The 27,622-nt window shown below is 42.4% G+C and overlaps 1 protein-coding gene across 1 annotated transcript in view; it reads left to right on the forward strand.

The window, feature by feature from the left end:
• Positions 1–25,254, forward strand: part of kcnq1.2 (potassium voltage-gated channel, KQT-like subfamily, member 1.2) — a 146,995-nt gene extending 121,741 nt beyond the window's left edge. Inside the window, exon 16 of the mRNA XM_029522545.1 lies at positions 25,108–25,254. Within this exon, the coding sequence (XP_029378405.1) occupies positions 25,108–25,254 (147 nt within the window). The remainder of the gene's footprint in view (positions 1–25,107) is intronic.
• Positions 25,255–27,622: the final 2,368 nt, after the last annotated feature.

The raw sequence follows: 27,622 nt of genomic DNA on the forward strand, positions 1-27,622 counted from the left end.
CTCTCCATTTCTACCTTGCTGCTGTTTCCTTTCAGCCTTATGCTAAGTCAAGCAGGTGTGTTGTTTTGGGTTACGCTGAGTGACGCTCAGGTAACAAAAGCTCCCCGCTGCATTATCAGTACTCTCCCCCCTGTCAGCAGTGCGCTGAGACAGGTGTTAGCTGGGGCTGCGATACCAATGTGATGCCTGAAGCATACAAGGTGCACAGATGGCTTTATAAATTAGAAATGATCACTTTGTGAGCCATATAATGGTTACAAATTGGAAATGCTCACTGGCATTAAAAGCCCAGCATGGGTCTTGCATCATAAACTGAAGTTTTTATTCTGTAGGAACTAGACTCCACCATGGAAATACTTCTGAATTAAGTTTTCCATCCACCACAAAATTAACCCATGAGTTAGAGTATTAAAATGGTTTATAACTTTAATTTCGGGTTTTGAAGTAATTTAAATTTGTGTTGTGGAGTCCGAGTAATGCTTTTTTTTTTTTTTTGTTTCAGAGCCATTTATATGTTTCTTTGTGAATATAGAGAAAGGAGAAGTGAAGTTAAAACCTAAATAAGATAAAGGGGTCGTGTGTGAATTTCCTTTTTTTACTGTAATGATGTAACAATGGTGTAATTGGAAGTTGTTACAACAGTACTTGTTGTTTTATAGACAGTATTTAAAAAAGGGGGTACCAACGCCACATTTTTTTGTAGCATGGAAAAGGCAAGTCAATCCTCCTTCTCTCAGATGTAATGGGCCTGCTGAGTGGAGACATGCTGTATAGACATGGCGAAGTGTCGTGAAAGTTGCACAGACATGATATTGACGAGTTTGCAGGCAGGAAACAGACGACAACAAACACACTGGGAGCATCTGCAGACTGAATAATTACAGGCCGAACAGAGACAAAGATGGTAAAGACGCGCGCGCACACACACACACACACACACACACACACATTGTGCAGTAAGGACGGCGGGGGTTTTAAGGATAAAGAGGGATAGACTTTACACACTCAAGCTCAACCCCCTGCACTCTTTGGTGGTTCCAAACAGAGACCAGAAAGATACTACTCACAAAGATGCTGAGTGACAGGAAGAAAGGGAGAAAAGCAGCTCAAAGAGTAAGACGGAGTGGCACCTAGTAAAGGAAGAGACAGCATGTCTTTACTACTTCCTGCTGCCTGGCAGCTGAAGCTGAGAGGAAGAGCCTCGTCTCCTTCTGCCTCCTTTTAATTATGGCCAATTACAAGGCTAGCACGCCAGGACTTATTACACGGCAACCAAAGAGCCCCCCTTGAGTATGTTTGTGGAACCGAGGCGCATATTATGGAGGTTTAGCGTAGCGAAATTTCCTGGGCCTGAGCTCCAAGGGGCCTTTGCAGTTCTCTCTTTGTGGTTTTAATGAGAACTGAAAGCATGAAAATGCAGCAGTTGAAGAAGGCCCCCCACTATAAATGAGCAGCACTCTTCCTTAGTTTGCCACAGACTACTTTGTGAGGAGCAGGGGGACAATGCTCTGGCATACATGTCATTCCTCAAACTATGTTATGGTAGTTGGTAATGTCTTGATCATAATGGTGCATGATGGAGGGCTGAAAGTGCGGCAAGACAAAAGAGCTGAAACTGGGATCTGACTGAGCTAAATTCAGGCTCCTATTATAACTTCATAATACATTCATGTAACATGGAACCTATATGTGTGTTTCTCCTTCCTGTTGTGTTACACTGATGTTTCAGGACGCATTGTGCATAATCATTGTTCAGACTGTTTTTTCATAAGTTCATAAATTGTATTTCAACTTTGTGTTTGGGTGATATTTTTATCCCGTGGAAGATCAGTAAGAAATAAATTTTGGCCTGTAAACGGCAGCCCCTAACAACAATTCCTTCATTGAATGGCCTCTTCAACCAGGAGACCATCTCTTCATGGAGGAATATGGGAAAAGCAAACCTTGTGGCATTCAAATACTAAAAGAGCTTCATGCTCTTTTTTGGAGACATAGTCTATTTCTTGGCACACATTGTTTGTGGCATCCCTCCTGCAGTTGGCAGGTGTAAATAAAGCTGATTAAGGCTTCTCTTGGCTGTTTTGTGGCTTTGAATGTTCGGACACCTCCTTGGCACGAGGTGTGGGGGCCACGACTGCTGGTGAGTGCCAAATTTGGGCGCTGGTGACACGGTTTCAACAGAGAAGGGCTTGTCATGTGCCAGTGTGTCACAATACAGCATGATGTCAGGTGGGTGGTCATTCCATTAGGCCACATCATTCCCTTCATTCTGTCAGTTTGCAGCACCTAATGATGTGGTAATGTCACATCATCCAAATACACTGGCCTAACTCACAAGTGGCGTCCTTCCACCTTCTTCTGTCCTCGCTGCCACACACCTGGAGATCTGACTGATGCCCTTTACAGTCTGAAAATGGAGGAATTTAGAGAAAATCCTAATAAAACACTACAATCATTACAAAAACTGTTATTCTAAAACTGGAAAAGGCAGGCTCTGATATTAAATCACCAAATCTCTAGCTCACTGGGCCAGTTTTGGGGAAGCATGCGTTGCCACAGTTTGGTGGGCATTTTCAGTCCCTAATTTCCACCCCAGTGCTGCATAAAATAGATGAATGGCTCACAACAAGAGGAGCATCGTTAAATCTGCAGCGAGGGAGGGGAGAGGAAGGTGAGGAGCAAGATGGAAAATAAAAACAGATAAAGGAGACCTGTGGAGATATCCAGTGTAATGCCAATGCGTGTTTCATTCTCATTTTGAACAAAATCTTTTACTCAAAATGTTTGTTGTGTCGTCGTGACCTGTGATGTGTTTGTGTGAAAGCAGGAGCCCACACATCTTAACAAATGGCAAATTAGGCTCTGTCCCTCCTCCCACCTTCTGCACAGCGTGGAAACCACTCCAAGAGGAAGCTCACAGCAAACATTAACGGGGCTCTGACGTTAGTTACACATTACACATCCCTGTCACCAAACTTCATCCACCTACGCTTGTTCCCTATTTGCTCACAACCACGTTGATCCTAACTGAGCATCTTGTTCGCTCTCTGCAGCTTCTCCTCCTCTGCTTTGTCTCTTCCTCCCAACCTCCCTCTGTCTGCCGCTCTCCATCACGTAAACATGTGCATACAGTACACACATATTCCCCAGACTGAGCTCATCTAATCAGCATCTTATCGGCCATCTTGTGAGCGTGCCATTGTTATGACTGAAACTGTTTGTATTCCCAGAATAGGGCTGACACTGAAATAGAACATTCCCATGTAAATATTCAAGCATTCCTCCAAATACCAGCTTTCAGTAACTAACATCATCCTCAACATCTTCTTCACAGTTTATCTCCGGCTCATCCCTCCTACATCTTGTACTGAACGACACAAGATTCTCTCTGTGAAAAACAACAAGCTGTGCCAAGATGAGATTCCTGTTTGGCTGAGAAACAATACATTCTTCATACTTGAAGTGCCTGAGTCATTTTTATGTGAGCTCTGTAAATGTTTAGTTGACTTTGAATGCAGATGTTTTGAAACACTGTATCAAGTGTGTCATTTGCACTTGCCTGGGTATAAAACTGAGTAGTTTGATAACCTTAGCCAGGGTTTATGAAACTGCCCAGTGTCAGAGAAGAGAACTAGGGCTTTTTTAACATAAACATTGAAGATTGTTCATACATTTCTATTTGCTGCTCTCAGTGTTTTCGTCAACAAATTTCCAAGGTTTTCTCAAGTGTTTTCGTTAAGATGGCCTAAACAAGACAAATTTAACAGACACAGCCTATCAATGGAGTATTAACCATTAAAGGAATATGTTCCCTAGATGCTTGGCAAAATTTACATTTTACACCAACTAACTCAGTATTCCTTCACTTTCCCCCATCCCTTCTCCCTCTCCACTCCCCTGACAAACCCACCTTATAACATGTGGCCCCTCACGCACACACTAATGATCTCAGCTGCTGGCGCAAGAGAAAAACAATGAGCTGGAGGTCCAGCCGTGTTCCCCTCTCCACCCAGTGGAGTCTTTGATGGGGCCAGAGGCAGCCAGCAAATGTGGAGGCCTGAGGAGCCGAGGGGTGCTCAAGGGGGCGGTGAGTAGCCGTTTCTCCCTTAAACCCTGTAACTCCATCTTGGGTCATGAGCTAGAGGAGTGGCAGGCACGTGCCGCAGAAGCGCCCGAGGCCCACCCCCGTCACCCACCCTTAGCTCTGGCCCGCTGCTGCTTTTGGACGATGTGGTGGTGCGAGAGCTGCTATTGAGCAGGACGCGGTGTCAAGTTCTTTAGGGGCCTCCGAGATGAGACAGTGAGATTTTGTACAGGTGCCTGTACTCAGGCAAACAGAGACAGAAAGACACGATTCTCTGTAAGATTTGCACAGCTGTGTGAATGGTACCCCTCCCTTGCCAAACGTAGCAGTAGAACCTCTGTGAAGCGGACTCCAACGCACACAGATGAAGAGTGGCTGCTGCTCACCAGCACACTGCCCACCCGGCAGCACAAGAAAAATAAAGATCAATGGCCTGGCTCAGTCTTCATTTACATTAATTACTTTTATGTGTTTATTCAACTCACAGTAGATAGATAGATAGATCTTGGTCTTTTCAGTCCTTCTCCTCATGGTTTAGGATAATGTTCAATGCTAACCCTGATCAAAAGTGTCTGTGTATGTGTGCATGCGTGTGCATGTGTGCACGTGTTGTGACATGCCTTTATCCATGCATACGTGTAATATTGGGGTGTGTATGTTGGTCATAAACAGATTGTTCCTGCCGAAGTAATCACTTCACTACACAAAGTGACTGGAAATTTCCTGCCTGTTTTGAAGTGGCTCTTAATCTGGGGAATGACTCGTCATTGATAGCTGCAGCTGCACACACACCTGTCCCCTCCTTTTCCCTACCTCTGTTCAACCCACTCCAGATGTGCAAGGACAGCGCAAGCCTGGTCATATTTAGTCAATGAGCCACTTTCCTCCCAGAGTGCAAGTGAAACACCACCTGTGGGTCTATCTGGGTGCCTGCGTTTCAATAGCCAGTCATAACCCTGTGCCTCATCACAGGCCAACCAGAAAGCTGCCCTGATGGCTTCACAAGCTGGAGGGAAGTGAGGTGATGTAGGGAGTGAGAGATGGAGGACATCTCTACACTGCAAAAACAAACAAACAAACAAAAAAAAAAAACAACACTGTCCAGCCATGTTAAAGTTTTTTATAATCTGCCAGAGGAAGATGTTTTTGACTAGTCCGTAATCTAAGTCAACTTTCTACACTACAAATTCAGCTTAACATTTTCATTGGTTTCAAATGGAAAAGGTGTTACTTGTTATTATGGGTATTTTTTGCAGTGTATGACCTTGGGATTGGTGCTATTTGTGCAGCTGAATCTAACATTTTTATCTTTGCAGCAAGTAATGGTTATGTAACACTTGTTTAGCCAGTTGGTGATTAATTACATATTTAATTATGAATCAAAGAAATTATGAGCCTGTTTTTTTAAGACTAATTTTGTTGAATAAAATAAGGCCAAAAAAAGAAAAGCAACATGAGATTTTGACTGAAAGAGCAGTTTGATGATCACGACAAAAACACCATACAATCCACTTTGGTGGTATTTCTACTTTAAGTGCAGTGGTGGCAAAATTAAAGGGGAAAAAAGGATTTGGAGTCATAGTAAAGGAACAGAAAAGAAAGAAAAATTAAACTAAACGGGAAATGAGGAGAATGGTGAGCCAAGGGAATTCAAGAGATGAAGAAAAACAGTAGGGCTTTAAAAAGAGAGAGAGGGAGAGAGAGAGAGGGAGCGAGCCTTTTCAGTGGAGAGAAAAGAAGTTCACCTAGAAACACAGCGGTGGGAAAGGAAGCCGAAGGGGAAAAAAACCCCAGCACACTCCTGGTGCAAGCCCCTGTGAGTATCCCTCCCTCTCCCCTCCACAATGCGCCCCTGCAGGCCCCAGCAGAGTAGTGATCAGGCTTTATAGCCCAGAGGGACCAGGCCTGAATCTGATAGTGGGCCTCTTAACATACACATAAAGTCATCACATCCTCAGCTGGATGAAAACAGGCCGTATTCCCTCACATTTACAGCAACGGGCAGTTTGCCACTATGCCAACTGGATGAAGGCATTCCTGGGATTCATATTCAGAATACCTATGTAATGTGAAATAATAATTTCATAAGTCAGGCTTAAGCAGGGAAGCCTCTGAAATAAAGTGCAGTTGTGCATAAGATGGGAGGAACTTCCTGAGTGTATCACACTCTAGTGTGTCAAATGTTGGACCCTGAGGAAGGATTTTTCAGCATTTTCGAATTTCCTTCTTCTCACTAGATGTAACAGTTGAACATGAACACAGCTAGGTGTTGTGAAAACACTACAGAGCTGCAATGTTTTATGCCTGTTGTCCAGCTATGCACATATTAAAATTGGTTGTTGACTGATGAAGAAGCATTTGTTGTCTTAGATGTTTCAACACATCTTTTGCATATTTAAGTCTCAGTGGCTTGTTCAAGTAAAGAATATTGAAAATTTAACAGATAAAACATTTTAACTATCTGGTCCAGACATTCAGCGATTCTGGTTGGAGTTCTTAAAAAAAAAAATAGTTGTGAAAGGTAAAGGTGTTCTGTTAGGTTTGCTGCATGTCATTGAAGTGAAGTATTTGTGCCTGCCCCGAAGAGATTCTTTCCCTCCAAATGTTAAAGATGACTTTGACCTTGACAATGAAACAACAGAAGTGATAGCTCTGAAAGATATTTGCCATGCCAGAATTATCTCCATGCTCTGGATAAGTGACATATCTTCAGGAATGGCCCAAAGTAAACAGTTCTCTATTTATCGCAGGCCAGAGTTACATATCGAGATTGTTCTGTGTTATCGCATTAGGGAGAGAGCTGCGGTCAGCATGCTCTCCCAACCTGCACTTGTTTAACAACTGTGCGAGCATTGCTTTGGCTTCCCGTTAACATCAACCATTTGGAAGCCCTCTCGCTGCGTAAAGGCTGCAGTGGAAGAGGAGAGCATCAAGAGCAGACAGCCAGGTTGAAGCATGTCATCAAACATCACTCCTCTCTGCTAAACTTACTCTCTAACTCCATAACAAATCTCAGAGTTTACCACCACAAAGCTCAGGTCAAGAGGTCGGTGAGACAAACAAACCCTTGTCTTTCTTTCTGTTTGGACAAGGATTTGTTCCGGAAAAGCCTTTGCTCTGTTTTCCTTCCTGATGTGTTTATTTGTATTCGGGCTCCCACCAGCACATCAGCTGTTTCCAGCATTTGAATCATTTCTATTTTATCCCCCCCAAAAAAAAGGTTTTCAACTAACAGTTTAAAAGTATAAGACAGTTTTTAATTTTGTGTTTGGACAAGGCTAGTTTGTTTCTTGACCTATAAATATTTCTAGGCAGGATAGACATCCTTCCCATCACTGGAGGTCAACCAATTAGTCGTAGGGTGTTTTTATTTGTATCATGGTCACGTTTCTCTTGCCAATAGTTTTTTTTTTCAATGCCCAATGACATCATTGGGCAGAAGTGTAAAAATATTACATCCACTTCTATTTTCCATGTAATAGGCTGCACTGTACTTTGGTTGCTGTTTTACTTCTTGATTCTCAAATTTTCATGAGTTTCTTGGCCGTCTCCAGTCTTGCTTTTGTGTCTTGATTCAATAAAAAAAAAAAAAAATCCCTTTTAATTTTTATTTTTTTTTATTCCTGTGCTTCATTTCCCCAACAGTGCAAAGCAACTGCTACTGCCAGTAGGCAAATTATTGACTCATCTGCTAATTATATTTTATTCATTAATCGTATATCAAATAGTTACGAAGATCAGCTGTTCTCTTTGCCATCTTAAACCTTCAAATGACTTTTTTTTTTCTTTTTTTCATGTTTGCCTTCAGTCCAAAACTAATCAGTAAAAATAGTCAAATTTTCAACTGTAAATTATAATATCAGAGATTAAGTACCACCATGGACAGAGCCAATTAGACACCAACCTTAGGTTTCTGAAAAGTGGTTATGAAGCTGAGATTGGGCAGCTCTGTTGGCACCATTTTGTCATGATAATCCCAGAATGGGTAAAGAGGTGGGACATATGTGGCATGCACTCTGCCACACCCTTAATTATGTAGAACTTTTGATAAAATGCAGACACGTGATGCTTCAGACACCAGAAAGCTTTTTTTTAACCTGTTTATTTTTGCAATCAAGTTGAATGTTTTAACATGGGAGTCTGTAGGGAATTACTCACTGTTGGAACCAGCTTCAAGTGGGCACTGTGTTGTCTTCTTGTTCAGCCACTGAGATAACCCTGCCATCACACAGGGTATACTCTCTGTTAGTATGAACTCCTCACACAGCAATCTCCTCAAATTGTGACACTACTGAAAGATAATCTCTGTCTGTTAAAAGTCAACCCAGTTCCTCTTCAGTGAAAATTTCATTATGTTCAGATGTTCATGTGATTTAGCTGAATGTCGTTTTTTAATCTGATTCATACTCTGACTCAGAGTGGTAGCGTTTTCTCATATAGTCCCATATCCTCTGAGCACATCCAAAACTGTGGCTGGTCTTGTAGCATCCTCCCAGGTATTCGGCTTGTGGTTCACTGGTGTGCTGGCAGGAGTGGTCCGGATGTTAGGGGTTGGCTCCAGAGAGGTTAATCAGGATCAGAGCGCAGACCCTCCTGCCTTGTTCAGAACCAGCAAAGCATACAGCTCTCTGTTTTCACAATACACCCTCACTGCCATTAGTGCTGTGTCACCAGACAAGGCCTTGTACGTGAGTGTGGGATGGCGTGTGTTTGCGAGCGAAAAAAAGTTGTGAGTCCCAGGAATCAGGATACACACACATACAGACACCTACGCATTTAAATATTGAGTCACATGAATTCACCCACGCACATACATTTGGAGGATGAGACTCATTAGCCACCTCCTGACTCCGGGTGTATTTTGAGGAAGTAGAGGCAAGTGGGACCTCTGCTTACTCATGCCTGGAAGTGACAAAACGTCACTGGCCTACTCACACTTACACTGAAAGGCTATTGTGTGACTTGTCCTCCAAATAAGGCTATGTGTGCTCACTTTGCTTCCCTTCTTGTTGCTTCTGGCTCTTTAGTGTCCTCAAGTAAATATTCAACCAAAGACTCACAAAAACAAGCAAGGAATGGGTTGAATATATAGTGAGGCAATAGAGATATAGTTTAAACCATGGAAGGGGGTTCTTTAATATCTCTGCTTAAAAGCAAAAGCACAAAGGAAAACAAGAAATTCTCATTTTATATATTTTATAAATGCACTGCATGCAGACAATTACCAGTCTGACCATTTCTACCATATATAACCTTTACCAACCAGATTTTACCTAATAGAAAATGGTTTATCAGCCCATTGTGTGGGATTGAGCTGTTTTATAGTGTGGTTTCCAAAGTTCATTTTAATAAATCTGAGGTGAATACAGCTGAATCAGTGCTCTTTTAGTCAGATCAGTCACTTCCTCCTGTTTCTCACCAAGACCATGTCCACATATGTTTTTGGTTTTAAAAGTCGTCTCGCTTGCTATGCATAAGCAGTTTCATGCTGGTCAATTGTTTACAGGCACCTAAAACAGAGATTTTTGGGAAAGATTCTGGCTCCATTTTCGTAGTCAAGTAGCAGTAAGCATGGATAACGAAACACGTGTGTAAGGACTTTGCTGGGATCTGTTTTATAGTGTTCGTCTGAATTTTAACACTGCAGTTTCCTGCAGTGCTGCACTGCCTGCACTGCTGTTGTGTGTTTATATTCTGCTACTACTCAACTGCAGGATGATCTGCATGGCCTCATACAAGCCTCAGGGAATAGTCATGTATGTTACTGTAGGAATCTGGGAAGAGTCTGAAAAATGTCAATAACAGTGTAAAATAAAAATAGTTTTAAATGTTGGATAGAGGAGTGGCAAAAGGAGAAAACGCTGCAGGTGATAGGTTCAGTGTCGCCTGTACGATGCAGAATACCTCCAGCATGTCATACAAGTAAAGAATGCCTTTTATTGTGCCACCCTGTTGGATGGAAAATCACTCATGCTTTGCATGCACCACAAAAACTGATAGTGGTTGCTCATGGCATCACACACCATGGGGGTCCCACAGTGGAAAAAGCTATTTATGACTGTTGAGTGAAGAGTTGCTCCCTTTTTCATACTCTTTTTCACTTTTTGCTTAGTTTCCTTTAGTTACTAATACACAGGAGAAGAAAAGTAATTTTTCCATTGTTGTGATTTTTGCTTGGAAAAGATCGGTGACCACTGTTCACAAACCTGAGCAATGGGTCTGATCTTTGCAAACACAATGGCTCTTACTCCTGCCTTTGTGCGAGTCATCTCGCCAGAGGCAACATTATAACTTGACCTCAAGTGTCGCGGTGTGTGACACCGAGCTATTCCTTCTATTACAAATCACAATCCGTGAAGAGGAGTGGCACTGAGCCACCGTCATCCAACTTGGGTGGCTCCTGCCGCCTTTCTCATCTCATGTGCTCACCCAGGAGAAAATTATACTACATAAAATTTGGCCAAGTCTTCTGTTTTTTTTCCACACTAAGTGATGGATGCTCAGCCATACATGTGGAAGTTTAACTTTCCTTTCCTCTTCTTCTCGCATTTAGCCACAAACTTCTTTTTTTCTGTATTTACAGAGCCCAAAATAGACTAGGTTGGTAGGGAGGTTTAACTGGTAGCACACACGCTGTTTAACTGTATATTTCCAGCATATCCTGGAGTAACTGTGGCAGCAGCAGAACATGTCTCTGTGTGTCTTTCACTCTCTCCCTGACAGACAGTGGGCACCGAGTGCCAAGGTGGTGCGGTTGTTAAAAATAGAAAGAGTTAATTCAGTGCAACACTTGAAAAGTTTTGGCTACCTGCAGACATTTCCTGAGTAATGCCACATTTCCTCTCCTTTTCTAGATCAACAATCATCTAAATAAGGACTGCATTCTGTCCTGACTGCTCCCTTTGAGTGTAAGGGACAGTGACGGAGGAGATGGTGTGAGATGGAGAGGCAGGGAAAGCAGGGAGAAAGAGAGAAGGGCAGGGGGTTGTGTTTGATGGAAGCCTGGCTCTTTGTTTACTATAGGCTAAAAATAATACCCAGCGTGGTTTGAAGCAGGCACGGGGACATGGTGGTCGGGCAGTGGCGGGGGCTGTGTACATATGTGCTTCTGTCGTCCCAAACCCAACAGCTGGAGCCTTGGGGATTGAGAGAGTGTCCCACATCACCATGGAGGAAACGACAGGTGGAGAAAAGGGTGGTTCTGTTTGTGCTGCAGGTCTGTGTGTGTGCTTGCTTGAGCTTTATGTGCACGTGTGTGTTTGGGCCTGTGTACAAGCGTGTGCAGAAATCTGTGCATATATGTACACTAGTTTCATACACCCGTAGCCTTTGTAAAAGCCAGTGTCATGCGGAGCCTGTCTCTGGTTTAACCCGGTCCTGAATTGTCTTATTCATGCTCTCTAATCTATTTAAATCCCAACTGAGGCAGCGCTATGAATCAAAATTAATGACGCTGTTGTTGATGCTGATGTTAAAGCTCTGGTATGAGTACTGTATTGGCCATTCACGGCAGCAGCTCACTCACTAGGCTTCTATTTTTATACGCCTGAGTGTGTAGGGGGGGTCAGTATGTGTGTCTATCCCCGCTACTTGCTTTTACCCTGATGACAAGAGGCAATTGGCCTTCTCAAATGACAGCGAATAGGTACTATGTGAGTGATTGCACCCAAACAGCTGTGCATCTCTCTCACTCTTCCTCTCTCTCTTTGCAACTTAGTCCCGTTCCATATATCTAAAATGAAAGGAGTTACTGATTCTGTGATTAAATACCTTCCTGTTTGTGCACAGAAGATCAGATAAGGGTTACCACGTAGGGATTGCAAGAGCCAAAAACAAGGTAAAGGTGCCGGCCAACGCACTTCCCTGGGTCATTATTGGCATACCTGAGATGCTTCAAACACACCGGATGGCTGCACTGAAGCAGGAAATTGCATTGGGATGACAGTAGGACAAAGATATGAGTCAGTCCCCCTGAGCCGGAATCATAAGTCAACCAATTCAACTGAAATATCTTTTTCTTTCTTTTAAGATATTTGCAAGTAAGTAAGTAATTTATTGGAGTTTATTTTACCAAAGTATGTTCAGAACAATGTTTGTAACATTAAAGTCACTAGCTCAAGAATAACTTGAACTAGTATCAGGAATCTATAAGTTTATGGGAACAACTGCAATTTTAGATCTGAACGTTTTGGCCTTAAATGTTTTTTGTTTTGTTTTGCTTTGTTTTGTTTGTTTTTTTGTCCTCAGGTGATTGCTGCTGAAACATCTGTGGTTTCAGCAAAGAGGAGCTGATAGCAAATGAGATTAGATTTTACCGCTGAGAATTGTACAAATATAAAGGAACACAAGTAAAAAAAAAAAAAAAAAAAAAAAAAAAGACTTGAATCTGCCTATATTTTTCATTTTCTCAATTCAACTGCTTCCCCGTTTTCCTGTAAAACACACACTGCATACATGTATGCATGAGCTTGCATAATATGCATGAACACAGCATATTAGGCAGGCCACGGTGGCAGGCCAAATGAGTGGAATAGTTTCGTCTGGCCTTATCAGTTTCATGTCTTGTTTTGTCTGCTGAGCCTGCCCGGTCCGCTGTCAGTCTTCAGGGAAAAATGGATGAGAGTTATTATGAAATTCAGCTTTGGAATGACACCAGGTTTCCCTGTCCACTGTAAATGGGAAATGGTCTGTCCGCATTTCATTCCAGCAGCATTTGGTAATGCCACAAGGAAGCCGTTTCATTCACATTTTCTAACCTTCTGTTTTTGCGTAATTTACGGTTAAATGAGTAAAGTCCTGAGAGTTCTTTAGACCCGGTGACCTTGCTGCAGTTTCCCCAGACAGCTATGACCAATAGCACACCTCTAAACACTCTCACTGGCCAACCAGGCGTCTCCAGTCTGCAAAATCATCCTCCACAGTTTCCCCCTGACATGTGCAGACGCCATCAAAACACGACTCCTAGAAAAGCCAAACAAACATCTCTACAGAGCGAGGCTCCCTACCAATGCTGCTTCTAGCGTCCATGTCTTTGATGAGCGAAAAACACGACCATAACAAAAACAAGGGGTTGAGTGGGACGGGGAAAGATGCTATATTTGGAAAGAGACAACCAGGCAACAAGATGTCTTCTCTTTCTTACTGTGTCTGTCGTTGCCTTACTGTGCTGTCGCTTCCTTTCCTTCTCACTGTCTGCGTATGAGGCCAGCTGTGGTCACATAGCATAATAAGGCTCTATCTGAAATAATGGCTTTAATGCTGGTTAAAAGTAGAAAGGGGGTTGGTTGGGGTCAGGCTGACTCCTGCACTCAAAGATCAGCTGGCATGGCGTCGGGGTCCGTGGCACCAGGCACAGGGCCACTGTCTCGGCAGGGTAGACAGCTGGCGGGGGGGCATGGGGGAATCTCTGACTGGGATACACACACATCATCTTTAATTCCTTCCACTGTACCTAGGCAACTCTTGTTTACATTGCGCTTTGGTTGTATCACTCATGTCTAAGTGGCTCTGTGTTCTACACTTTGGATCCTGAAGGGTTGCTGAGTGTTTGATGGAGCCGCTGCTTCACTGATAACACTGCTTCTCACTATAAAGCTCAAACATATACACACTTTTTCTATGAAAAATATTGTCATCCTGTCTTTGTAAAAAACATCTTTTTTTCATAATCTTAAAACATTATGAGCATGCCACCAAGGCCTTATTTATACATAGAAATTATCTAAATGCTTTATGCCTGCCTTAAACAGAAGAGTCTGTGCTGTTGAGGGGAATTCTTTTCTGTGCATGCAGCCATGATGCCATTAGTATCTGTTTCAATAGCCGTCCTCAACCTAGACCAAAGTGCTGGCACGCCCCTTGTCATTTATAATATCATGCTGACTGGCCTATTGATGACGAGAACAAAGCCACAGTGTGGCTGACCTACAGCAGTGGCCGTAGTAACATGGCACCTCCTCGGTGACTGACGATGCCACGCTGGCTGCCACCACAGTCTGGCACAGGAAGGGAGGGGGCAACACGCATGTGTGTATGTGTGTGTGTGTGTGTGTGTGTGTGTGTATTTGAGCCTGGGTGGGGGGCATTTGATGGCTGTGGCAGCTGGCAGGGAGAAGGCGAGGGTGGGGGTGGGAGTGTTCAAGAGAGGGGTGTTCCTCATTTTATAAAGACTACCCTGTGTCAACCTCATGCACGGCCACGCCCTGGATGCAAACTCCAAATTGCTTGCTGACGTGCATGTACACATGCTCACACATTCATAAACACACACGTCCGCTGAAGGATAAACACAGATATATGCAATAGCATGGATGAAGCCACACCTTTAAACACAGAAATGGCCAAACCTCTGATCTGCTGCTGCTCCTTTCACTCTCCTTTCATATTTGTGAAGGTGCATATCAACTGCTGTGTGCATGTTTTTCTTTCCTTGTCAACGGATGAGTGTGAGTGAATCGAAGGTCCAGGAGTCAAGTTGAGTCATCTCTGCTGAGCTAAGCTGATGAACTGTAGACTGGTGTCACGTTGTTGAGCTGTTTATTAGCTCTAAGGAGACACGGGAATGTAATCAAACTGTCCTGATTGAGTCATGTGACAACAATTCATCTTCAGAAATCAGTGCTGACCATGAAGAAATATTAGTGTTAGCTGTAGTGGTTGTGTTGAAATAATTTCCTAGAAAACAAAAAGCCTCAAATAACTAGAAATTTGTTGTATGTACACTACATTTATGTGTTTGTGTGCATGTTTGAGTTTGATTTATATATGTGTGTGTTGAAATGTCAAAAAATACATGGTTGTCACAATACAAGTCATGAAATACATCACTTATTTCATTCATCCAGCTCAGTTTAAAGTTATTTCATTCTATTTAACTGCATGCTTGTTGGAACTGTTTCCTGCTTATGTTTTTTGTGTGAAAATAAAGTATGAGAGTGTGTTTCTTGCTGTACTAGACCCTCATGACAGCCTCCACACTGGGAACCAGTCAGGAGCAGATCACGTCCAGCTGTCTCTCAGGACAAATGGTCCATCAGGCAACTGCTTAGTCCCCACTGCCCCCACTGCCCCCACTGCCCCGCCGCCACTGTGTTTACTTACTTAACTTTACTTGCTAAAAACCATTTTGAGCACTTGTATTGCAGGACTGATGTACTGCTGTGTGGTGACAGCTTCCTGGAAATAGTGTGGAGATCGTTTATGGTCGCTTTTAATGATCGAAAGTTATTTGTTTTATGGTTTTCATGTGTAATGGAGGATAGTGGACAAGTCCCAGTTTTGTCATTTGTTCAAACATGAATTTAATATGTGAAATATTGAGACATAATCACAGGTCAAGGTGGAAATGTTTAAAAATACGTGACAATAAAAAAAAGTCTTTATCTGTCAATTATAGACATGAAATTCCTTAACAGTATAAAAATATATACTGTTTGGTGTTTATGCCTCAAATTTCCATCATGTTATTGATACCTATGGGCATTTAGTTCTACCCATAATTCACGTCTTTTGGCCTTTCATTTACTTTGTTTGCCGTCCTTTTTGTCGAGCCTCACATAGCTCAACATGGGAAACACAACTACACCTCCAACCCAACATCAAAGCCTCTCTGTGGCTTTTTGGACTCAGAGTTGCTCACAGTTTATTACCTTCTAAAACATGAAAGACCATCCACATTTCCCACACGTACCTATGTGCACAAACGCACACACACCTACACAACACATGGGGATGCGCACACACACGTTTGCGCACACACACACACACACACTTTCCCTCTCGCAGTCTCACAGTCATGTCTAAACAGAATGATCAGTAAATCAAATAAAACACCCACAATGTTTCAGAGTAGGAGTGTGTGCCGTACAAGGGAGAGAATTAAAAAAAAAGGAGAAAGAGAGAGAGAATGGGGGGTGGATGTGGGGGGATTGTACGTCCTTGTGAAAGTAGCCCCAGAAACAAAAGCAGCTTTGAGTGCGTGCTCACTCAGAAGAGAGATTAGCCAGTACACACCCCCCTTAACACACCACCACCACCACCACCCCTGCAGAAAAGGGCTTTGGCTGCAGTTTAGCGGCACGTGGCGCAGCCCTTGATACTTATCATGTGCATCAGGTGCTCTCACTTGGTTTCCTGTTCTTTTAAACATAACCACCATTTCCCTCTTTCACTCCCTCCTTCTCTTTCTCTCAGCCCAAGAGCAATCCATCCACACCACTCCCATCCAACTTCACCCTTCAACCTCTCTCTCTCTCGCTCTCTCTCTGTCCATCTCTTTCTCCTGCTTTTTACAAATACAAAGAACATATTGTATCTGCCAGCGTTAAAGTGAATCCATTCTGCTTGGCAGCGGCCTGGCCGGTGGTGAATCTGAGCCGGACTAGTTCTGTTTTCCAGTTGGCAGGAAGGCTGCTGGTGGAGCAGATTGGTTGCTTGTTGGGTTGGCGAATTTGAGTCCAGCTGACACATTGGTTTAGGATTCATTCACAAAGATTGTCAATCTTGCGTGCCATCATTGTCATTCTCTCTCAACTTGCAAAATGTGGCCCCAGCTCACCTCTTATGAAGGATTTTTATGTGCACGATTTGAGGATGTTGGCTTCAAGTTTCATTTGCACAAAGTATTGCAATGTACAGTTTCACAAATGTGTCACATGAATATACTAGACTGACAGTTTCACACATTCACTGCATTAGCTGGTGGTTTTCAACTGCTCTTTCTCTCTCTGTATGGAAACCAGATTCTAGCGTCCTTTAGAAACCAGAGAGGAAGAACATTTTAAGGTTAAGTTGTGGAAAGTCTTGGAAAAAGTCATGGAATTTCTATCAGGGTCACAACAGGAAGCATGAACTCAAACACACAAAGCCACACACACTAAGTCGACTGCACTGTACATGTGAAACTTGAAACTAGTGAAATATGCAAATAACTAATAAGACATAATATATACATACACATGCACACACATACCCACAGCCCCCAAAACACATTACCGAAGCTGATCTAAACACACAGTGACATAAACACACCAATAATGACATGCTATCACATTTCATATTGGTGGTTCAGACACAGAAACTGAACACAATCCTCCTCCCCTCAAAAAGGAAAGAGCCCAGAGGATGAGTCAACACGTTCATAAGGCAGCAAAAACAAAACTGTTAGAAAAAAGGCCACAAGAGCCTTTTGAAGTTTGCTGTCCTCTCCTTTTTCCCCTTAATCTTTCATCCATCTATTTATCTATCCATCTCCTCCTCTGGCTTGACTGAAACCGCAAGCTTTCATTCGTCATAAAACAATTACACGTCTTTGCTTCTGTTTGTTTTTCTCTTTTACGATGTAGATCTGCCTGGTGTTTTATATTTGATTGGTGTCTTTGATTTTACGAGGAATTTTTAAAAAATATATTTCAGAGTCTCTGTTTTAGTGCCTTTGAAGGTGACGTGACTTCACCTATGGAGAAGCTGTGTTTTACAGATGCTGGCCATTAGCCACATCTTTTGTTTGAAAACTCCAACAGAAATCTCCGAAATTGAAAACTGCTTTGGCAGAGTTAAACTAGGAATAGGCAAAATGGCACGCAGCATAGAGGATTTTTGTAGAAGAATGGGAAAGTGTAAGCTCATGAAACCATCCTAAATCTTTCACATCCATTTACTTAGACAGGAGCGTCTTTAATAAAATATACACTGTACATCCACTGAGCCCAGCAGTGAAGCAATGATGTGATTCACTGGCAAGACTCTCGATGGATCATAAACACGCTTCATTAAATGGAGCGCGGTTACGTACCTGGAGTTTACCTAAAAGCTGTTTCCATGCAAGTTTTCTCAGTTTTGATCCATCCAATCAGCTGCGAGAATAGACTGTGTTTATGTGTCAGTGAAGGGGAGAAACCAACTAATTCACAGGAAGCTGAAATGATTCCCATCCCTTACAAATTCCTTTCCATTTGGCTTTCAGAGCAGGAGGTACAACAAATTAAAAGCACATCTACCTAATGTCACAAAGCTCCAGAAACAAGCTTCCATAAAAAGTTGAAGGTGGTGGTGTGCAATTAAATGTCCATGGTCAGGGCGTGAGTATGCTGCTCTTTACCTAACATACAGCTGTGTTCAATTTCTTATTTTTGATGGGGCTGTTGATCCCAAGCTAGTTATCCTTTATTGTGAGTTTTAAAAACTTTGGTTTATTCTTTTGAGAATGTCTGTGCAAATATGGGCTCCTAACTTTTATAATGATGTCAATGTGTGTGTGTGTGTCTGCGTTTGCCTGTTTGTGTCTGTGCATGCACCACCAGAGACAAATGTCACTGCTTTCAAATTTATTTTCCTTTCCTTTTTGGCTTTTTTAATTTCCCTCTTCCTTCACTCGTGGGCCTCTCCCTCCTTCCGTCCCTCCCCACACGCCTGATCTCCATTCTCCATTCATGCAGCCCTGTCACAGTGATGATAATGATGACCTCTGTGTAATGCTAGCTTGTTATTGGCCCACCAGCAGGGCCAGTGTGTACACCCTCTGTTGCCTTTTCTGCATTGTCCATTGTGTTAAGGGAGAAGTGCTGGATCTTGTGTGTGTGTGTGTGTGTGTGTGTGTGTGTGTGTGTGTATGTGTAGGTGAAACACAAAGACGAGGCAGGGCAGTCTGGGTTAGCAGCACAGGGCATCTATGGAGAGGCTACAAATTTCACCTGGGCTGACATCGGCTGGATGGGGCCGTTAGACTGTTGGCTTTATGTTTTTCTATGAAAATTATTTTGACCTAATAACTTATTTTGATTTAGATCAATTTATTGAATTAACATTTTGCTTTCTGTTGAAAGTTAATTTTGCACAATAGTGGCTTTTACCCTGGTGTGTGTTCACAACAGAGAAGAATATTTTAACTTAGAATATTTTTTTTGGTCACTTGGGGCCAGTAAAAAAAAATTGTGATAGGTAGTGTACAATGGGTCTGTTTTTTAAGATGGAACCAGATGTCCGCTGCACCTGGAGTTGAGCTGATAAAAATGATTAAATAAATAAATGAATAAAGGATACAAAGAAATCTGTATATTCATACCAACCAGGTTAAAACAATGCTATAACGATGCATTTTAACATCATTATAGCATGCTAAGAGGGACTGCAATATTTTGTCTTAATGAGACAAAAAATTGTGGGCAGGGGGAGATAATGCAGTGACGGTGGTGTAAAGCACATTAGATTTGTTAGTTAGTTAGTTAGTTAGACAACAATACAAAAAGTCACTTTTTTTTTTAGAATCTTTTCTTTTTTTTTGCTTTTTAGATTGTTTTCCAGTCCATTTATATTTGAACTATAAAACCAGAGCATTATTTTGTTCCACTGATTCATGAAAATTGCAACCCTATTTAATTTAAAATGGTTTTTTTTTATATATATATATATATATATATATATATATATATATATATATATTGAGAAAATTGATACACACTCGGATTATGTGTTTTAGTATATATATATTTAGTATATTATTCATTTACAACAAAAGTCCACATGAGACCTTTATGCTACTGGTGTATTTAGAGTTAGTTGTTTTCACTGTTGCTTAAAAGTGTTCCTAAAAGAGCTGTCATCACCGGTAAATGTGGATTTTTTTTTTTTTATTTTTTTTTTCCTTTTATCTGTGGACTGAGGAAGTGTGAGATGACTCCACATGACATAGAAGTGATTGTTCAGTCCTGATGACTTCAGATAATTTAACAAGAGGGCAAAGAACTTCAGTGTGAAAGTGAAGGACACAATAGCATTTTAAAGCCTTGCTTTGTAATTCAAACGGACCCAGAGGGATATTAAAAATTTCCTCTCCAATTGGAATGAATGCAATGTGAGTCATGTGAGCCTTGTTGAGTTGGCTCAGTCATAACAAAGGTAAGAAATAATGAAGCTTTAAAATTGTCTGGTGTTAAACAGGTTACAGCTGGAGGCCTCCTGAGGTCATGGCAGTGGGAAAACACACGGCATATTCAGACAGCGTGGAGGGGTCGGACCTGTGCAGTTGTTTTCCTTTCATCTTATCTCTCTCTCTCTCTCTCTGTGTCTCCATTGTCTCAGTGCGATTGAGAGCGTTGCAATGACAGGAATCTTGTTTTGTTGAGGAGAGCAGCCTGGTCTGACACAGACGCCAAGACATTCCAAGAGCTGGTACTTTTTCCTTCTGGCAGCTCTGCACCTCCGTCTCTTCCACTTTATTCTCCTTTTATTTTCTCGTTTTTCACTTCTTTTTTTCCCCTCCCTTTAATTCCTCAATCCTCTTCTAAAGCTGATGTTTCTTGCTCAGTGACCTAGCCCAGACTGCACCATGCACTGCATATACCAGTCTTGTTTCCCTGTTGCATGAGACACACCACTTCACAACAATTAATTACCATCCATGACATGTGAAGGCCGCCACACGCTCCCTCACTCTACCTCACCGATATATCATATCCCTCTTGCATGTCATATCTCCATATGTTGGTAAACATGCGATGGTAGAATTTGGCATGGATCAGAGAATGCAGTGATAGCAGCCCCAAGCTTTTCTCCAGGCCTCATAACTCCCCAACAGATGGCAGTGTGAAATGCTCTATCAACACGAACCGGCTCCAGAGGTTGGTGGGAATAGAGGATTGCTGTTTTATATGACAATCATAATGAGGGAGAAACCTCTTCTCTTCTCTCTCTTCTGCTCTCTTCAAACAGATGGGGCGAGAAGTTATTGACCTCTTGAACTCCTCTTGATTTTCCTCTTAAATCTCCATGAGTAGTTTAAAACTCCAATAGCTACAAGATGGATATCAGTATATTGTCATTATGGTGTGTCTCTTGTACATGTTGCTCAGAGCAGGTAAAATCTTCAAAAATGAGGCTGATTGTCATTGAATCATTTTATACAGCAATTTCACCCTTACATCCCGCTTTACAGAAAATGTTGTCAATGCAATGAAGAAAGGTTTCCCCACAACATTTGTAAAAAGGGCTTATGAAACAAAGCCATGTTTGATTAAATGTATGGCACCATGTGGTGTATTCTCCAAAAAGTTGCCATTGTGCCTTCTTGTTTTAATGCTGGCTGCTATTACAGTCCTTGTTTCTGCTGTTGGCTCAGCGTCTCAGATAAATGTCCTGCAGAGATAATAAGGTAACAATGGTATTTGGGCCATTTCAGAATCCTTATAACCATATGTAACTAAAAATATCTTATCTGTTTTATTGTAGCGTAAAATCCAATTATCATCTTTCATTTTGTTTACACTGCAGGACAAACTGTCAGTTGGGTTCACGATGACGCTTAGTCAATGGTGTCACTTAGTTTTTTACTCGTACCAGGTCTTTATTAGTTTTTCCATCATTACTTTCTCCCGCTGCAGCTATTTGGCCACAGTTAATTTCCTGACCATGATGCGGTCCTTCATCTACCCAGTGGTAGTTGTTGTTTCCATGGTGATCAACACAGTTGCACAAACAAGTATGTGTAAATGATGTATTTGTGTTTGGTTGTCTGCTTGTATACTTCAGTGTCTGCTTTAGTGTAGCAGATAACAGACTGTCCCTCGGGAGAGGTGGGGAGAGCAGGAAGGTAGTTCAGGAAGGGTGTTCCTGTATGAACAGGAGCTCCGTGTCCTCCCCAACACCGTCCACATGCTTCTTGTCCCCACCATTCACTGCACTGACTGGAAGTTCATGAGGTAAAGGTCCAAGATGTACTGTAGATAACATATTTAATTTAACGTCCCTCTCCGTTCTAAAAGATGATAACACACAATATGCATTGTTTTCAGTCTGTCTGTGGGAGGATTTTCAGTTTTTCTCTGCTTTCTAAGATTACGAATTGGAAGTGAATTGCTAGTTGAGTGAAACAAGCTTTTTTCTTTTATGAACAATTTAATTAATTTACACTCTCACTCATTTTCTATCGCTTATTGGTAAAGCTCTCAGGGGATGCTGGAGCCAATCCCTGCCAATGTTTTGGGTGAGGGCAGGGTACACCCTTGACAGGTTGCCAATCCATCGCAGGGCGTCAATTAGATCATAAGTAGTTTAATAAAAATACTATCTAGTAAACTTTAACCATCATAATTGCTGATATAAAATTCTATTTTAATTCTTAGGGTCTTAATGTACTTGTTTGCTGTGCTATATTCACAGAGGAAAAGTGAGGAAGAAAGAAATCTGATCCAAAAGTTGAATTTACACCGAGAATTACTGTTATCCTGTTATTAACTGACCTTAACTGACCAATGTGAAAAAATGCTTTATGTAAAGTGACTGAGCTTAAAAGCACCAGACACTTGGAACACTCTCTTAGTCTCTTTCTGTCTCTCTGAGCGGACTCAGCCACAGGGACCTTATCTGGGTTCAGGAAACCCCTGCTGCTGAAGTGTCAGGCCTGTTTGTGACTGTCCCATGTGTTGTCTGTGGTCAGAGGGAGGGTCGGGGACAGCTGGAGCATCACCTGTCACTGGATCACATGCGTTTATGTGACACAGCAGTGGCGACACCCAACCCCAGCATTTTGCACTGCACAGGATGGACAAATTAACAAAACACCCCTCGCAACACAATGGCCTTACAGTCACTTTACGAAACCCTGTGTAGAGTATTTAATCAAATAAAGTATATCCACTGGTCAGTTCTAATGGTTACTTTCCATCTTATATGTAATTCTCACCTTACAGAGGTGCAAAAAAAAAAAAAAACAACTAATGGTAGGTTTAATAATTGCTTCAGCGTCTGTTGTAAGCACTGCAACATTATGTAATACGAGAAGATGGCAAATCATGACAACATACAGTAGTGTTCTTCAACTAGAAGAGGAAAGTATATTAGCAAAGAGGCACAGCAGTCACAAGTCGAATGACCGGCCCTGGATGTAGGACTCATGTAACCTATTTGCTTGACAGATGGCACAAACTCCACCCTTGCAAATGATCTCTTGGCTGAGTCATCACCTGAGAGATTCACTTAATGCTTCCTCACTGTCACACACTCAAATGTTTCTTATATCCCATCCGCCTTCCTGTATTCTGTCTCCTATTATGCACACACACTTGTGCAAATAAAAAAATAAAAATAAGAAAGAATTACTCTCACCTGCTTTTGCTTTTCATGTTTCTCATGAAACTATTGCTTTCACCCTCATCCCCACTTCAAGACATACAGGGAGGTATAGTCTTGTGACACACAAACTCAGAACTACCAGTGACACACTCACACTCTTGCACTTGCACAATCTTTCCCCTTCTAGCTCTTGATTCGTTCACCCACATTATTCATGCCCAGAGAGCACACTCATACAAGCGGTTAGTGGCCTTAAGCGAGTCTTGTGTTTTCAACAATCCTGACTCTTTGAGTCTCCTCGGTACAACTCACACACACACACACACACACACACACAGCAGGAGCAATTCCTGATCCATTTTAAGCCCCATCGAGAATGTTGATAAGTCTGTAGATTACTGCCCAACATGTTTATGATAGCCTATTATTCTCTAAGCTTCATCCGGGCCCAACGCGTGCTTCGTCTACTTAGCACAACTATTTAGGTCATGGTACGATCTCAGGGGGAAAGCTCTGTGGATAGTGAAATATCAGTGAGCCCCAGAAACAAAAAGGTCAGAATAAAGTTTTTCTTGCTCCATTATAATGTATCTTGGAGAGCAACTCATTATTTACAACTGATGGAAAACATTCATTCTTCTGCATGGCCAGTTTACAGCCTTTAACTATGGATTTATACAGCTCTAAAGCATAGGTTGTGTGACCCACCCTGAAACAGAGACCGTAGCTGACAAAGAAAAAAGCCAAACTAATCAGTTTGTCTGGACTCTTAATGTTTATCAGACAATGCTCGGTTGTGCATATTTTATGATCACTGGCTTGCTCTGATGTGATTTCATTCTTCCATGTGACACATTCTGATTATTCAGATTTATGCTTCCTATTATGGCTCATATTTCAACAACAATAATAGCTGCTAAATGTCCTGCTCTGCCATAAAAATGTCAGGGCCATCAGGCGCACACACTAAACGATGGGGAGAAAGAGGGGCCATACCCCGAAGCCCATGAAAATGCCATTGATGTTAAATATCTGACTTGGTCCTGCCAGGAAAGCTGCAGTTTGGCCGGAGCTGTTCACTATCAGTTCGTAATAGAGACGGGAGTCTGCATCTGTCTGTTCTGCCTAGTGCGTGAGATGTTATGGCTCTTTGATGTGCTTGGCTGTTTAGGCTTTGATTTAAGACGCACCATCTTTATCATTTTCCTTTCTTTCCTTTAAAGCCATTGGAGCCATCAGAGGACATTGGTGTATGTGTGTGTGTGTGTGTGTGTGTGCGTGTGTGTTCACAGTCAGTAAGTATTTCTGGAGGGCTAACTAGATAAGTACAGAGGTAAAACAAAGGCCAAGGCTGTGAAGATGCAGAAATCCCTTTGAAGTTCCCATCATGTGTGCACTGAGTCTCAGTCGCCTCTTTTTTGTGGTTGGGACTGTGTACTGTACACCAGTGTGTCAGGGTGTGTACATGCAGATGTGCCCATTGTGTTTGCATGTCACCAGACAGTCTGTTGTCTGTTTACTTCCATCACTCAGGTGGAGCCATTTATTTGGATTCAAACCATAGTTAGTCCGGCTGCGTCACTGCCAATGTGTCTCTGTCGGGTGACACACCTGTGTTTACAGTGGCGTTAGCATGTAAACAACAGCCTGCATGTCTTTTAATATGTGTGTGCGTGTCTGCCCACTCAGAAATCATATAGCTCCACAGCTTTTGTAATGAGCGGCTTTAGCAGGTAGACAGCGACTGGCAGACTAACATGTCATTATACCCCGTTCTGCTCTGTCATTGGGGTGCAACTGTATTAAAGAGGCAGATGGTTGTGAAACAAAAGCGCCAACTCACTGACGTTCTTTTTTTAATAACACAGGTCTGCACTTTGCTTATGTTTGCAGTCTTCATGTTGAAGGCTCACAGCTGACATAACCGGTTTGTCTTTTTGTCACTGTGTTAAATCCAGGTCCATCAGATGGACCAGAAAATGGACTCAGTGCTGCACATCCTGATGGCGCAGTTCCCCCCCAAACCGGAGCTGACGTCCAAGCCGTCCATCCGCAGGGTCACCATACAGAAATGCATGGGTGCCAGCATTGACGAGGGCCCCTGATGTCACTGAGATGGTGCACTAGGTACGATGCTATCATCTTCAAAGGACACCTAAAAAGGGCAGGAGTAGACGTAGCCCCCCCCCCCCCCCCCCCCCCCCCCCCCCCCCCCCCACACACACACACACACACACACGGGTCCATTCAATAATAGGGAGACTCCATCTTCTGAATCCCAATACCTCTCTTTTACTATCTCAAAATTTCTCACAGACTTTTGACCCCTGAGAAGAGAACAAATGTTAATATTTGTCCCACTGCTGTGAGGTGTAAAGAACCACTGAGTGTAGAAAGAAGGCCTACAGATCGCTTCCTTCTGTTGATTGTTGGGCCTGTTTGGCTCTCTTTTGTTGTCTACGTGTTGCTCCCTCTTTTGTAAGAGCATTGTAGGCCTTCGGTGTTCCTCCGCAGCACACAGTCATTCAAGCAGCAACATGCTGTATGAATTCATTTCACTACATTAGCCCCATAATCACACTACTCAGATGATGTTAATTTATGTGTGGCCTGTCACTGAGCTGCATTCCTCTACTCCAAATATTATTCCAAAGCTAACTAACCCAGTAATGAAGCTGTAATGCAATCAAAGCACTCAAGTTCCCCAAAGACACAGAGAAAAACTGAGAGTCCAGCCATGGCAGAGGCATTCCTCAAATCCTTCTGATTATCTTGGCACCCTCCACACCCAGTACACAACAGGGTTATTTCCATAGCCACATATCCATCTAGCCTAACTGTACTTAGACTGCGGCGGGTGTTTGTTAGTAGTTATCAAATAACATGAGAAGGGAAAGGCAGATTATCTGTTGACTTTGCGCTGCGTTATAGAGACCGGAAGGCTGGAGTGAAAGAAATGGAACTGAAGAAATGTGTCTGGGGTGGGTAATGTGGTGCTGATTTACAGCTACGCTAGGGCTAATAAAAATAGCCAAACGGCCTGGAGAGGGCCAGGTGCCCTGTTACAGGAATAGTCAGAAGTAACGGCACGGCCCATGTTCACTCTCAATAGGAGATTTCATACGTACATCAATCTCAAACTCCTTTGAGGAGTGCGGCCACTCGCAGCAGCAGAACCCTGTTTATCATCCTCTTCTACCCTCTTCAGGGGGCTCACACTGCTGTGTTCAATTTGAAATAAATTTGCCCCATTAAAGCTCTGATTATTTTTTCTTTCCTGAGCTAATTAAGTGCTGAATTCCTGGTAAGGGGAGATTACTCACTGTGAGATTCTAATGAAAAGAAACATTGGGAAATGTGCAGAAGTGAAACAGTGAGCTCTGAGGAGCTGGCACACTAATTCAGTGTGAAAGGTTGTGAAATATCAGGCTACCACATGGAGCCCACGTTTGAAACAAAAAGACAGTGCTCTCACTTTGTTCCACTGCTCATTGTATTTATCTGACAGGGGACCGAGGAGACGTAGGATGTTGAAAATAGAAAATAACTCAGCTATGTAGCTACTGTATGAAAGGCCTCCCATAATTATAGCATGCACATTCCTAAAAGACAGATGCAGACACAAAAGAGGGTTGAACAAGAGGAGTGGAACAAGGAGAGGCTTCATCTCTCCCTGCACTAACATATATTTTCATACTTTTGTAGTGGTTAAACATTAGTTATTGTCCATCATTCAGTGGAAAAAGTGGTTGTATTTTAAAGGAACTCATACTTATCTGCCTGTCTTCTCCTGTACAGTTTTATAAGAGATGTAAATAGAAACATTGCCTTATTGTACTGTATTTATCACGTGAAAAGATCAACCTGGAAGATGACTTCTTGTCAGAGTGATGAGAAACACAGAGCCTGAGCTCCTGTTGTATAGATCCATGGAAATGATTGTAAATGATATTCACGCACACCCTCTGCACTGTAGCTCTGCTGTAAATAATAAAAACTTCCATTTCATTACATTCTGGCCTGCTTTCTTGGCTTGGGAAGAATTTGATTACCAGTTCATCTATTCCGTAATTTGCTTTCATTGGAAGATGAAACCTGTCCTCTAGTTTTTCTGAGCTCTTTGTTCAAGTCGTGAGCTGAGCTGGGTCAAGGTAAGCCATGGCCCGGAGTTTCCATCCAAATAAAATTTCCTCAGACCCTCATTTCACTGAAATTCCTTTCACACTGCAATCACCACAAAGGGAGGAGATAATGAAGAAATAACACGTTCATCGCGCCTACTTTGAACTTCAATATTCCATAACCCATTGAGACATGCAGAGGAAAAAGAGAATACATCTCATATGACCACTCAATTATATATTCCTTCAAAGGCCAAAATATACTGGGGATGTCCCAAGATCAGCATGGTCCGGTTCTAAAAGAGAGGGGAGAGATAGTGTGGAAGGAAGGAAGGAAGGAGAGAGGGGTATC

Source organism: Echeneis naucrates, chromosome 16 (assembly GCF_900963305.1).
Source record: "Echeneis naucrates chromosome 16, fEcheNa1.1, whole genome shotgun sequence".
In the NCBI taxonomy this organism is placed as follows: domain Eukaryota; kingdom Metazoa; phylum Chordata; class Actinopteri; order Carangiformes; family Echeneidae; genus Echeneis; species Echeneis naucrates.